Source organism: Chlorocebus sabaeus, chromosome 20 (assembly GCF_047675955.1).
Source record: "Chlorocebus sabaeus isolate Y175 chromosome 20, mChlSab1.0.hap1, whole genome shotgun sequence".
In the NCBI taxonomy this organism is placed as follows: Eukaryota; Metazoa; Chordata; class Mammalia; order Primates; family Cercopithecidae; genus Chlorocebus; species Chlorocebus sabaeus.
Window position 1 is genome coordinate 116,097,773 of NC_132923.1, and position 14,487 is coordinate 116,112,259.

Here is a 14,487-nt window from a genome sequence, read left to right on the forward strand (position 1 = left end):
TTATTTAGTGAGGATTATTATATGTCCCTGGCCAAAGGTTGCTTAGTGTGTATGTGAAATAATTCCTACTTGCTTTAGATTATTTTACTACTCAAAGGTATTTAGAAGGGATGAAAGAACAAGTGATGGTTTAAAATCTTCACATAATATTTCCTGACTGTATTTCATTGTTCCCTTCTATTTTGTGTTTGTTCATGAAGAGATAAATACTGGAAAGTGTTTTGTACTCTTAGGGGATGTAAGTCATGTATCATTTAATGACGGTGATTTGTTCTGAGAAATGCATCATTAGGCAGTTTCTTCCTTGTGCAAACAAAAGAGTATTTACACAAACCCAGATGTTCTAGCCTACTGTACAACTAGGCTGTATAGTATAGCCTGCTGCTCTTAGACTGCAAACTTGTACAGCATGTTACTATACTGAATAGTAGGCAGTTGTAACATAATGGTATTTGTATATCTAAATATAACTAAACATAGATAAGGTATAGTAAAAATACTATGTAAAAGTTTTAAAATGTTACACTGTATAGGGCACTTACCATGAATGGAGATTGCAGGACTTGAAGTTGTTCTGGGTGAGTGGTGAGTGAATGTAAAGACCTAGGACATTACTGTACGCTGGTGTAGATTTTAAAAACATTAGGGCACACTACATTTATTTTAAAATTTGTACTTTCTCTAATAATGAATTAATCTTAGCTTACTGTAACCTTTTTACTTGATAAACTTTTAAATTTTTTTAACTTTTTTACTTTTGTAATAATGTTTAGCTTAAAACACACTGTACAGCTATGCAGAAATATTTTTCTTTTTTATTTTTCTTCTTTTTTTTTTTTCTTTTTTTTTGAGATGGAATCTCCCACTCTGTTACCCAGGCTGGAGTGCAGTGGTGCAATCATAGCTCACTGCAGCCTCAGCCTCCTGGACTCAAGTGATCTTCCCACCTCAGCCACCTGATAGCTGGGACTGCAGTTGCACGTCACCACGCCCAGCTAATTTAAAAAGAGTTTTTTTCCTAGAGATTAGGTCTTACTACATTGCCCAGGCTAGTCTCAAACTCTTGGCCCCCAAAGTACTGGGATTATAGGTGTGAACCACCATCCCTGGACTTGTTTCTTTATGTCCTTATTCTATAGGCTTTTTTCTATTTTTAAAATTATTTATCTTTTTACTTGTTAAGAATTTTTGTTAAAAACTAAGACACAAACACACACATTAGCCTAGGCCTATACACGGTCAAGATCATCAACATCACTGTCTTCTACCTCCAGATCTTGTCCCACTGGAAGGTCTTCTGGGGCGATAATATGCATAGAGCTGTCATCTTCTATGATAACGGTGCCTTCCTCTGGAATATTTCCTGAAGGACTTGCCTGAGGGTGTTTTACAGTTAACTTTTTTTTAATAAGTAGAAGGAATATATTCTAGTGATTAAAAAGTATAGTGTAGTAGATACGTAAGCCAGTAACATAGTTATTTCTTATTACTATGAAGTATTATGTGTTACACTTGATTGTATGTGCTATACTTTTAAATGACTGGCAGCACAGTAGGTTTGTTTACACTACCATTAACACATACATGTGAATAATGCATTGTGCTGCCATATTAGGATAGTTACAGTGTCATTAGGCAATAGGAACCTTTCAGCTTCATTATAGCCTTATGGGACCACCGTTGTGTATGCAGTTTGCTGTTGATGGAAATGTTGTTTTGCAATGCATGACATATATAATATAATGTCCTACAAACAGTTGTCTGCCTGTATTCCTCTTTCTAGAGTCCTGGAAGCCTACTGATACTGAAGGTAAGAAGCAGTATGACAGGGAGTTTCTGCTGGACTTCCAGTTCATGCCAGCCTGTATACAAAAACCAGAGGGCCTGCCTCCTATCAGTGATGTGGTTCTTGACAAGGTAAGCTGCATACTCAGAGAAAACTAGTTCTTTTTGGTGGGAACTGATTTTAACTATAAGTGCAAATATGTGAAGTATGAGCAGGTTTTAGTAATTGTTAGACCAAATGATATAAAAATATCTAATGTTTAAGAATTTGTTTCCCTAAACACTGTTGGATTTGGAGTTTCTTATAGGTTACAGTCATTTTGGGATTTGGCCCATATTGGACTGTTTTTTTTTTTTTTTTATGTTTATTAATTGATTTATCTGCTTATTATGGCTGTTTTTTGGTGATATAAAAATTTTGTGTTTGTTGGGGGAAACATACGGCTACTTTGATACAGAGGTCTTTCCTCATTGTTCTAAAAGTTCATTATGGAATTCTATCGGCATTGAGGACAGGTCAGAAATCTAGGAAGGTATTTGGCAGATCAAACATAAGTGAGAGTCAACATGATTCAAATAATATGTATCTCAAAATTTCCCTGATAGATACCTCCAGTGATTGAATTCCCCAATCTTGTGCAAACAGGCATCCTTCCTCTTTGCATCTGATCTTAATGGTGCACACAGCAAATTAGTACAGTCAATATTTGTTTACTAAATTAAAAGGAGTAAAGTCAGATCTACTAAAGTAATTTTATGGAAATCAAAGATAAACCAGAGCTGATGACTAAGCTTGAAGTATTCTTGTTTTGTAGAGGAACAAAAATGTAAAATGTAGAGATTAACTATCTTATGGAATCATATCTACCTCTTAACTGATTTATGCCTAGTGTTTCATTATTGGAGTGCTAAGCTTGTGAGAGTTATTTGTATCCTACTGCTCAAGGTCATAACCAAGATCTGATTTTTCACACAAAAAAATTTGCAGCCTCCGGCATAAATGGGTTAATAAAGATGTCCAGGAGCTGCTTATCCAGAACTCATTTATATTATTTTACTTTCTTATAGCAATAGGTCTTCTTACTTCTATTGGTGGTATCTAAGTCTTCTCTCCTAGATAGTTATGTGAGGACAGCTGAATGATTGATTAATGGTGCTAATTTGAGGCTACTTCAGTACCTCAGAAGTCAAGTGTTATATCCACCAAATTAGATTATCCTCTTAGAAAATATTTCTGCCTGTCCTGCTGCCTTATCTGTTTATGGCTTTGGACACTAATTAGTTGACTTCTCACTGGTCTGCTTAACTTTGTGTCGTCCATAGTCACATTACATACTTATTCAAAGTCAGATATCTCAGATTAACAAGGCAGACAGTGAAATTTTAAATGAATCATCACCCATGAAACATATCTCCTTTAAGACTTATTGTCCACTCATAATACATTCTTTACTAACCATAAGTCTACAGCATCAAAACTAAAATGAGCAGTAGCAGGATTCCTATAGGCAAGTGCTCTATGTCTTGGTGAATATTTTTGTTTTTTTTCTAAAATTTGACGCTAGCGTAGAGGATCTCAAAATGTCTTGTGCCTTTCAGTTGGTCCTCAGTATCTAGTGAGCCAATCTACTGATTATGTATAGCCCCTACTTGGAAATTTAAGGCCTAAATCATTCTCAGGGTGTCGGAAAACCATTGTTTTAGCCTAATGGCTCTAAGGATAGCCCAGGAGAACCTGCCATGGATGAGGTTGGGCTTCTGCTGGTTCCAAAGCTGATGCTTACTGTGTGCTTACCGTTTAAGCTGATGTAACCTTTCAGTCAAATTTTTTGTTATCTTTTGTGGCAGGGAATGCTCTGGAACATGTATTAAGCTTTCTTTTGCTTCTTCATGCAGATCAACCAACCCAAATTGCCAATGCGAACTCTGGATCCTCGGATTTTGCCTCGAGGACCAGACTTTACACCAGCCTTTGCTGATTTTGGAAGGCAGACACCTGGTGGAAGAGGCGTGCCTGTAAGTGCAAGTTCCCTGCAACTCACTTAGTTAGACACTGGCACAGACTCCATGAAATCCTACCTCATGGCAAGACAGCAGCTTTTATTCGTTGATTCTAGTCAAGAAGAAGAAGAGGCAAAGACTATCCTTTCCATACTCATATTAAAGCAAATAAAGAATACACTTGAGTTGTTTTTACTTGACAGAAGCTAGTCTGCATTAATTTGGTCTTGATTTTTTTTTCCCCTATTTTTTCAATTGAGGTGACCTGCAAATAGGTTTAAAAATAGTGCCAACCATGGCCGGGGATGGTGGCTCAGGCCTGTAATGCTAGCACTTTGTGGGGTCAAGGCAGGAGGATCACCTGAGGTCAGGAGTTCAGAACCAGCCTGGCAACTAAGAGAGATTTTTTATCTCTACCACAAAAAAAGAAAAGAAAAGAAAAGAAATAAAATAGGCCAGGCATGCTGGCGCATGCTTATAGTCCTAGTCCTGGCTACTCGGGAGACTGAGGTGGGAGGATTACTTGACCCCAGGAGGTCCAGGCTACAGTGAGCCATGATCATGCAACTGTACTCCAGTCTGGCTGACAAAACAAGAACAGGAGGTCCAGGCTGCAGTGAGCCATGATCATGCCACTGCACTCCAGTCTGGGCAACAAAGCAAGACCCTGTCTCTGAAAAAATATATATATAGAGAGCGCCAACCTTGATAAGATTCCTGTTTTGCTTTGAGGTGTCCTGATATACTGGAGATCTCTGATGACATTCAGCTAATGATCATGTCTTGTCTTTGTTTCTACAGATTTGCAAAGTGCAGAGCAGGCATGGATTGCCAATTCTGGAACAGAGCAAAGCCCCAACTTGCCCTCCACTGGCGATGTCACACCCACCCATGAAGAGCCTGCCTCTAGGGGTGCGCTGAACACTTTGTTTTTTGTAATAATAGTCTCTGGTGTTACAATATTTTCTGTTACACTCTTTTTATTTACTATTGATTGTTAAGTCAAAATTTGAACAAATGACAAGTACAAAAGAGTACAGTATCGGTAAACTGCAGATTGCTGTTACACCTCCAGTGGCAGGCTCTTCAGCGGTGGAAGTGGCATCACCAGTGGAGTTGTGCTGGGGCACTGCACTGTGCAAGATTCGGCAGACTCTGCCTACTCCATGCTTTGTAGAATTCAGAAAGCATGGGGAAAGTTGCCAGCGATGTTGAGTACCTCTTTTCCCCAAGTTAGAATGGCATAGAGAGCAATAAATCTAACATTCTGGAGGAGCTTGGGGTTTGATGTACATTTGCAGATCACCCTGTTACTTCATTTTATGTAAGGTGACGCTTTTTGTTTCCCCATCACCTTTTTATTTCTGAAATGGCAACTTTTGAAACCTGCTTTGAAATAAGACTACATTGTCTGACAACAAATGTCACTTTGTAGATATTTAAATTATTTGATTATTTTCCTGCAACCAAACAGTGATAGAATATACTTGAATGCCTACGGTCTGTTGTAGACTTTGTAAAAACTACTGAAAACCACCTGAATTTGAAGCATACTGTTTATTGAGCCATTACCATCACCATTTTAGAGACCTGTGTATGTGAGATACTCTGTTTCTCACACATTTATCTATTTTCAGGAAATACTAAATTAAAATTTTTTTAAATCTTGAGTTACCTCACCAGCACGTCTTAGAAAGCAGCTTTCTAGAAACCATTTTATACCTTTTTTCAATATTATTTCCTTTTAATGTTGAAATTTTTATTTGTATTATTGTTCGTTTTGGTTTTGGTTTATATCTTTGTTTTGCCAAATATTTGAAATAATGTTGATGCTGTTTTGAATATTCTGTGGATAATAGCATCTGTGGTTATTATCATATTGCCCAATTTTGTTGATAGGTGGCTCACAAAATGTATAAATCCTCTTCCAATGTATATTGTCACTTTTCACTACCAGCTTGCTAGTCATTGTTTGCTAATAACTAGTTATAACAAAAAGGAAATATTGTGAGTTTAGAATAAGTGACGTCTCTTTTAAATTATTGAAAATAGAAAATAATTTTTAAAAGTAACTTTATCACAGTGTATACCACTCCTCTGTGTACCTACATATGTGAGATCAGTGAGTTATTCTGGTACATTCAGAGTAATGTGACTAGAAGTGAGACATTATCTAGAATTTGTAGTAGCTCCAAAAATATCAACTTTAATTATTTAATTTACTTTTATTAAGCAGTTTTGTTCTATGTCAGAAGCTAGTTTTTTAAGTGAAATTTTGATCTCTCAGGGTAATGTTGATATGTTAAGCCTTAAGGCAAGTTATTCTTCCAGCCTATCTCCTAGATAACAGACATTCTCCACTTAATTTGCCCAGCTTACCTTGGTATATTGATATAGATACAGATGGGAATGTCATAGGACATAAATATCAACATATAAAGAAACAAAAATGGCCAGGCACAGTGGCTCATGCCTGTAATCCCAGCACTTTGGGAGGCCAAAGCTGGTAGATGCTTGAGTCCAGGAGTTTAAGACCAGCCTGGGCAACATGGTGAAATCCTGTCCCTACAAAAAATACAAAAATTTGCCGGGCATGACGGCACACACCTGTAGTACCAGGTACTTGAGAGACTGAGGTGGGAGGATTGCCTGAGCCTGGGAAGCAGAAGTTGGAGACAGAGGCTGCAGTGAGCCAAGATCGCACCACTGCACTCCAGCCTAGGCAACAGAGCGGGGCTCTGTCTCAAAAAAACGGTAACAAAAATAATGCTGTTTGGAAAAAAGCAACAGCCCTACTCCCCTACTCTTTGCAGTTTCTGATTCCATACTTCAAATAACTTTTTCTAGTTCTCCAAATTATCTTATAATTAATCATCACCTAATAATATTAAAATCTATGTGGTATGCCCCATTATTGTCTTAATTAGCCGTGACTTCTAATACAAACTTTTCTGCAACAGGCTAGGTACGGTGGCTCACGCCTGTAATCTCAGCACTTTGGGAGGCTGAGGTGGGCAGATCACGTGATGCCAGGAGTTCGAGCCCAGCCTGGCCAACATGGCGAAGCCCTGTGTCTACTAAAAATACAAAAATTAGCCAGGCATGGTGGTACATGTCTATAATCCCAGCTACTCAGAAGGCTGAGGCACAAGAATCGCTTGAACCCAGGAGACAGAGGCTGTAGTGAGCCAAGATCACGCCACTGCACTCCAGCCTGGGTGACAGAGCAAGACTGTCTAAAAAAAAAACTGCTACAACAGACTTACCATAAAATATTTTTAATGCATGCTAATGATTTTAAAATGTCATATGCAGCTATGTAGTTTTCAAAGCTAAGTGACCTTCACTGGATAGTAAAGTGCATATCTGTTAGAAATTACCACTAAATAGCATGTCTTTAGTTATTTCTAAAATAAAATTACGGGCGGGGCGGCGGTGGTTCACGCCTGTAATCCCAGCACTTTGGGAGGCTGAGGCGGGTGGATCACAAGGCCAGGAGATCGAGACCATCCTGGCTAACACGGTGAAACCCCATCTCCACTAAAAATACGAAAAATTAGCCGGGCGTGGTGGTGGACGCCTGTAGTCCCAGCTACTCGGGAAGCTGAGGCAGGAGAATGGCGTGAACCTGGGAGGCAGAGCTTGCAGTGAGCCAAGATCATGCCACTGCACTCCCTCCTGGGCGACAGAGCAAGACTCCATCTCAAAAAATAAAAAATTTAAAAAAATAAAATAAAATTACTCATCAGTTGTCTTTGTAGTCTTTTTGTGGACATCACAGAAAGCACTCCAAAAAATGTATCTTAAGAGGAGCATTGGACCTAGACAAGTAATTTGCCATTTATAGTTATTTTAACTAACTTTTGAGATAAACTGATCAATCATAAAAATCCTAGGAGCAAAGAAAAATTCTAGGAGTAAAATCTTTCTTTAAAGGAATACTTGATTGTCTTCCTTCTTTAAAAATGTAAGTGCATATTGATTCTATTTTCTTTGATTATCCAGGTAAGCAGTGGAATTTAAGGTTACAGTCTCCAAATAAGATAGGAATGATGTATATTAAATTACAAAACAGAGATGGGTATAATTTCTTAATACCTTTTTGAAAACTGACAGTGGGTAAAAAAATTCAAACTTTAATATCGCCTGAAAAAAGAAAATGGCTCACTAATCAACCCCAGATTTTGACATTTTTAGTTTTGACGTTGTGGACCTTGAGCACATTATATCTTAAAGTTCCTTAAAGTACCGTCTTTTAAAGAAAGAAACCAGGTGTCATTTCTTTTTGTGTAGCCCATAGCTTTTAGCACAGGATCCTAGATTTTTTGTGTGTTTAGTATATAAATCATTTATCATCTGTTGCTATTTCTGAAGGATACCATAAATTTGATTATCTGTATTAAGTTTTTCACACACAAAAAGGGACATGAAATGTTTATGTTTATATATCACTTTTTTTAAAGTTCCTTTTGATCCTTTGGTATTGATGATAACATAGTTTTTAGGGTCCTTTTACATGGTTTATATCCTATAATCACAACATTTTTAGGTAGGGCTGGCATTGTATACATGAAAACCCTTAACAAAACTAAGAGACTTGCCTACAGTAACCTTGCTCATACATAGCAGATTTGTACTCTCTAGAGTCTGATTCTTTTGTCTCCTAAGTTCACTACACCACAGTTTTCCAGGCATTGCTATTCCCAACAGTGAATTCATTCTCAGAGTGTAAATATGGGTGCATTAGAGATTGATTAATTGAACATACTAAGAATTTGTAAATATAGTAGATGTATTAAGGACTCAAAATACCTAGATAAATATTTGAGAACAGTGTCTTTATCTTAGTTATAACCAGAGATACAATTCTAATTTTAAATTTTTTCATGGGTGTTTTCACCTGGGTTTTAATTTTAACTATTTTATCCTGGACTAACAATTTATCAGTTAGCTTTTCAAAGCTTTTTTTCCTTTGAAGCATTATTGTTACTTTCTTACATCTCTGTGTTGCTCATTTGAGACTCACACATATTTGTCTTGGAACAGGTAAAGAGGTGTGGAATAAATCGTATTGCCATTTTCCACATTCAAATCTCAAGGCATATTTATTCATTGGTGTTTGCAGTAGGGTTTGGAAATGGGCATTTTCTGACTTTGTCTCCTAATGTGCATCTATGGCTCTTACTTGATTTTGACATAATTTCCTTTCATTACATCCAGAAACATTTGTTCTTGGCAATGTTTATGTATAAATGCATGGATTAAATTAAATATCTTGTGATATAATTGTTTACCTGAGGTTTAGCCAACCATTTAATAAGTTATTAATCCACATAAGTCAACAGTAGAATATAACCTGATTTATAAAAATCAGGCATTACTTGATTGCTACATTTTTCTTTTCTTTTTTTTTTATTTGAGATGGAGTCTTGCTCTGTCGCCCAGGTTGGACTGCAGTGGCCGGATCTCAGCTCACTGCAAGCTCCGCCTCCCAGGTTTACGCCATTCCCCTGCCTCAGCCTCCCGAGTAGCTGAGACTACAGGCGCCCGCCACCACGCCCGGCTAGTTTTTTGTATTTTTTAGTAGAGACGAGGTTTCACCATGTTAGCCAGGATGGTCTCGATCTCCTGACCTCGTGATCCACCCGTCTCGGCCTCCCAAAGTGCTGGGATTACAGGCTTGAGCCACCGCGCCGACTGATTGCTACATTTTTCTAACAGAATTGTTTTGTCTGGGCTACTATATTAAAGTTTCAGTTACAATTTATGTTCTTATAGTAGTACTGTCTGGTTTAACAACTGTTCCCTGTTGGCATTTTTCCAATCTGATGATCTTTATTTCCTTTCAGTTATACCATGTGTCTCATACCTCTGGGTTTATCTGACCTGTTTTTGTTTGTTTGTTTGTTTTTTGTTTTTGATGTTTATCAAATAGTCTGAGATATCATCAGTACTGTATCCTTAGATCCTTAGCTGGGTGCATTTGACAAGATTGGTGTGAAATTTTGCAGAAACTCTTAACTTTTGATCCTGATGCATTCTTGATAACTACCATTTCTAATTGGGGCAGATGGTGAAGCATAAAGGAATAATTCTGAGAATGATTGATGTGTAAAGGTGTTTGAGCTTAGCAGCTTAGGCCCCAGACTGTGTATCTCCTAGAAACTGCCTTTTTATATAATAAATGACATTAAAGTCTGTACTTCTTTCTCTGAAGTGTTTTATGAATTCAAAAGGGCAGTGTTGGGGCCTTAAGTGAGAAATGATTCTCATCTATATGTGCTTTGTATGAAGTTTTTATTCTCTCTTTAAATCTAATGGCTAGCCCTTCAGTACAACTCAGAAAGAAAAAAAAAAAAATCTGATGGCAATATTTGCTCAGCACTAAAAGAATGATATATCAGAAAAAGTAAAGGTTGTCTGCATGCAGCAGGTCTGCTTGAAGGTAGCAGAGCTTAGTATCAACCCAAATGTTTAACCTTGAAAAATTATTTCCAAGCATTTAAGATAGTAATTGTTATGAATATTTTGATACACAAAATGCAACTTTTAACTTACTGTATTATCTCTACTTGGTGCGCTGGCAGTATAACATGGCAACATACTTTGGTTTTAACACAAGAGTATAGTGGGAATCCAGCAGGAACAGAGCTGACAAAAAAAAGGAAGACATTTTTTTTTTTCAGGGAGTAATTTAGTTTGACTCTCATTGATGATACATAATGAGTTTATTTTAGTATTTCTGACCCAACATATCAAGTGGAATATTTTATGATCTACAGTAAGGCTTAGTGTTGATGTTATATTTGCATTTTACCCTGGGATTGTAGAAACGCAATTTTAGCAGATTTGTAATTGTGATGATAACTACCTTTGAATATTTGTAATTATTGAAGTAACCAGTCCACAGTTATGCAACTAATAAAAGATAAAGCTTCAGTTAGAAGTAATCTTTCTCATTAGAAGTAACAGCTTTGTCAAACATCTTGTTCAAAAAGGCCTCTTGTTCAAAAATTGTAGTGGTGGAGAATATTACATTGATGGTCTTCTGAGGTGGTTTTTTTTAACCCCGCAAAAAGATTACATCCAGCTTGAGTGTCTAGCTTTGCTTGGTGTGGTCATCAGGCTTGACTTGAACAGCACAGCAAAGACAATAAATTGTAAGTACTCTGAATAGCTGTAATATTCTTGTCCTAGTTGTTGAATGTTGGACCACGAAGATCTCAACCTGGCCAAAGAAGAGAACCCAGAAAGATCATCACAGTTTCTGTAAAAGAAGATGTACACCTAAAAAAGGCAGAAAATGCCTGGAAGCCCAGCCAAAAACGAGACAGCCAAGCCGATGATCCCGAAAACATTAAAACCCAGGTGAGAACAAAAGCATATCCTGACACTGTTTTGAAATTATGTTGATTTTGTTTAAACTTATTTTGCTTTGCTAATGTTTGTAGAGATAATCAGTTTAAGACTTTTTATAATGTTTTCCTATTAAAAGAATTATTCTAAAAGCCATTATGGATGCCAGGCAACTTACTGTTTTCTCTTGAAATTGCTTTTTGTGTGTTTTTTCAGAATAGTTTCCAGGTCTAGAGGTTTCATGTGTCATAGACTTATGTAATTCAGGCTTAAGTTAATATTTGCTTTTCTTTAAAATGCATTTTTAGATTCTCAGTGATTGAGTCTCTTTATCCTATTTATCCTAATTATTACATTGCTTTATGTTCCTTGTCAGGCCTTCGTTGCCAATAAGCTAGAATTTAGAAACTCATCTTGTTTTGAAGGCTTTTGGAATAAAATTTAATTCTTTGAATCTTTTTATGCATATCATGCCCTCAGAATTATGAGGATAAATTGAATGGATTTATTTTATTGACACAAAATTAATTTTTATGTGTCAGATTATATAAAGCCTTTATTCATCTTTTGCTTTATACACAATGTCAATTCCTATCCCCAGGTTACCTCTGCGACTTCAGATGCTTTTGCTTTTAGGCACCAAAACTGGAGTCTCTTAAAATTCACACTTGTACCGGAGCTAAGCATCACAGATCACGTACTAACTTTTGAGCATCTTGATTCCTTATATATCTTTTCTCTCACCATGAACAGTTAAGTGTAGCAGTTCAAAGTTCCAGGTCTGGAGGCAGAATCCTGACTCTGTTAGGCAGGTTCTTAATCTCAACTATAAAATGAAGTTACAAACATTGAGTGCCTCATAGGGCCAGTGTTAAGATTGAATGAAATAATATAAACCATTTGGCATGGTTCCTGGAGCTTGGTTAAGTGCTCAGTATGATGATGTCCCTGAGAGTGGACGTGGGCCTTAGATATCGTTCTGATTCAGTTCCATCACGTAACTTCAGAGAACAGGGGATCCCCAACCCCTAGTACCAGTCGGTGGCCTGTTGGTAACTGGGCCACACAGCAGGAGGTGAGTGGTGGCAAAAGAGCATTACCACCTGAGCTCCACCTCCTGTCAGATCAGTGGCAGCCCTAGATTCTCATAGGAGTGAACTGTACATGCAAGCGATCTAGGCTGCACGCTCCTTATGAGAATCTAACTAATACCTGATGATCTGAGGTAGGATAATTTTATCCCAAAAACCACGTTCCTCTTCCCCCCGCAACCCCATCCCCAACCCTGGTCTGTGGAAAAATTGCCTTCCACAAAACCAGTTCCTAATGCCAAAAGGTTGGGGACCACTGTTCGAGAGAGTAAATTCTCAGTAAATAATTGTTCAGTAAATAAGCGAACCCGCAGAGTAGTTAAACAAAACAGAGATGAAGATGAAGCAATCCGTCAACTAGCCGTGCTGTCAAACTGTAATTGGCGGCTTGCTTTTGTTTATCTCTGTAGTGATTATCCCCAAACATTTGCCACAGGGTTCCTAAGGACATCCTTCTTCACATTGCTGAGATCAAGTCCCTACGTTTCTCTCCATTTCAACATATCTCAACCTTTTTTGGAGGAAAAAAAAAAAAAAAAAAAAAAAAAAAAAACCTTCTTTGTCCCTCTCTCCAATCTCCCTGAGAAATACTTAATGATAATGGGCCTAAATGGCCTGTATGAAGATAGTTAAAACTTCCTACTGGATCTTCATCATTGACAATGAAGATGTATTTAAGGCACTTGGATTAATGCCTTACTTTATTAAATTCTTACTGTACCTATAATGAGGAAATAGATGTTATCCTTTTTTTTCATATGAGGAAACTAAAGCTTCAAAAGTTGTCAAACGTCATGAAAGAATAGTCCAGTTGTTATAACTTGTAATCTGCTTGTTTACTGTATAACAGAGTTCTTTCCATTATTAAGTCTTATTTCAGAAACAGAATAATTATCTTGATATGAGGTAGCATTAATTAATAGGTTTTCTTTAGTAAGTAGATAAAATAAATCCAATGGAGAATTACTAAAATTCCTTTACAGAGCCAGTACAACCTTCTTTTTCTTGACACTTTCTTTTAAATATGGACTTGATTTGTTGCCTTCCCTTATGTTCCTACTACTATATTAAATCATTTAAATCAGCATTATGAACGACCACTGTCGATGACCTTATTCTCATCTTCTTGAAGCATTTCTAGGAAATCATTGCCTCAGGACATGTCTGGGCTTCTACCCCTAGGATTCCCTGCATTCTCTTTCTTCTTTCTCCTCTGTTAACATTTCTACTGAGGCTGCCTGAGTCATCTACCTGAAACACTGATTTTTGTCTTTCCATTCGAGCTTTTTAACCTAGCGTTCAATATGTCATTTTCACTCACAACCAGAGAAAGCTAGTCTTCTGATATTTCCAGCGTGTTCTCTCAATTAGCAGGCTAGAAAATCCTCATTAACGATTCCTTCCTAAAGTGTTTTCTCTTTCATCAGATATCTACTTTATTTTTTTTTCTTCCCTTTAGCCAGCTCTTTCTATCCTTTATTATCTGGCCCAATTATCATTTCCTTCTTTTTTTTTTTTTTTTTTCTTTTAAGATGGAGTCTCTCTCTCGCTCTATCACCCAGCCTGGAGTGCAATGGTGCGATCCTGGCTCATTACAGCCTCTGCCTCCGGGGTTCAAGCGATTCTTCTGCCTCAGCCTCCCAAGTAGTTTATTACAGGCATGTGCCTCCACGCCTGGCTAACTTTTTGTGTTTTTAGTGGAGACCGGGTTTCACCATGTTAGCCAGGATGGTCTCTATCACCTGAACTGGTGATCTGCCCACCTCGGCCTCCAAAAGTGTGGGATTACAGGCGTGAGCCACCACCCCCGGCCCTCATTTCCTTCTAAAGGCATTCCTCGACTAATCCAGTGCCTCTGACCTCATGTACCTAAACTATTCCCCTTTCTGGCCTCTAATCAACCCTAGTACTTGCTTTATCACTTCGTTTTTAAATGTATTGTCCCTGCAACTAGATTTTGATCCTGTGGAAGGCAATAACTGCTTTGTGCTTCATTTGTACCTAACACAAAATTCAGTGGACATCAACTAGATATTTAGTTACAGTGAAATGATTTTTTTTTTTTTTTTTTTGAGACAGGGTTTCACTCTGTCACCAGGGCTGAAGTGCAGTGGCACTATCACAGCTCACTGCAGCCTTGATCTGCTGGGCTCAAGCGATCCTCCCTCCTCAGCCTCTCAAGTATCTGGGACTACAGGCATGTGCCACAATGCCTGGCTAATTTTTTTGTAGAGACCAGGTCTCATTCTGTTGC

The 14,487-nt window shown here is 37.7% G+C and overlaps 1 protein-coding gene across 26 annotated transcripts in view; it reads left to right on the plus strand.

Annotated features, from left to right (window-relative positions):
• EIF4G3 (eukaryotic translation initiation factor 4 gamma 3) overlaps nt 1-14,487 on the plus strand; it is a 373,903-nt gene that overhangs the window by 289,739 nt on the left and 69,677 nt on the right. For 14 of the 26 annotated variants that reach the window (XM_073007734.1, XM_037999538.2, XM_037999569.2 and 11 more), the window contains 4 exons: nt 1,784-1,917; nt 3,682-3,801; nt 4,588-4,698; nt 10,984-11,154. In XM_073007734.1, coding sequence (XP_072863835.1) covers nt 1,784-1,917; nt 3,682-3,801; nt 4,588-4,698; nt 10,984-11,154 — 536 coding nt within the window. The remainder of the gene's footprint in view (nt 1-1,783; nt 1,918-3,681; nt 3,802-4,587; nt 4,699-10,983; nt 11,155-14,487) is intronic. The other 12 variants (XM_073007735.1, XM_073007738.1, XM_073007739.1 and 9 more) reach the window with 1 other exon arrangement.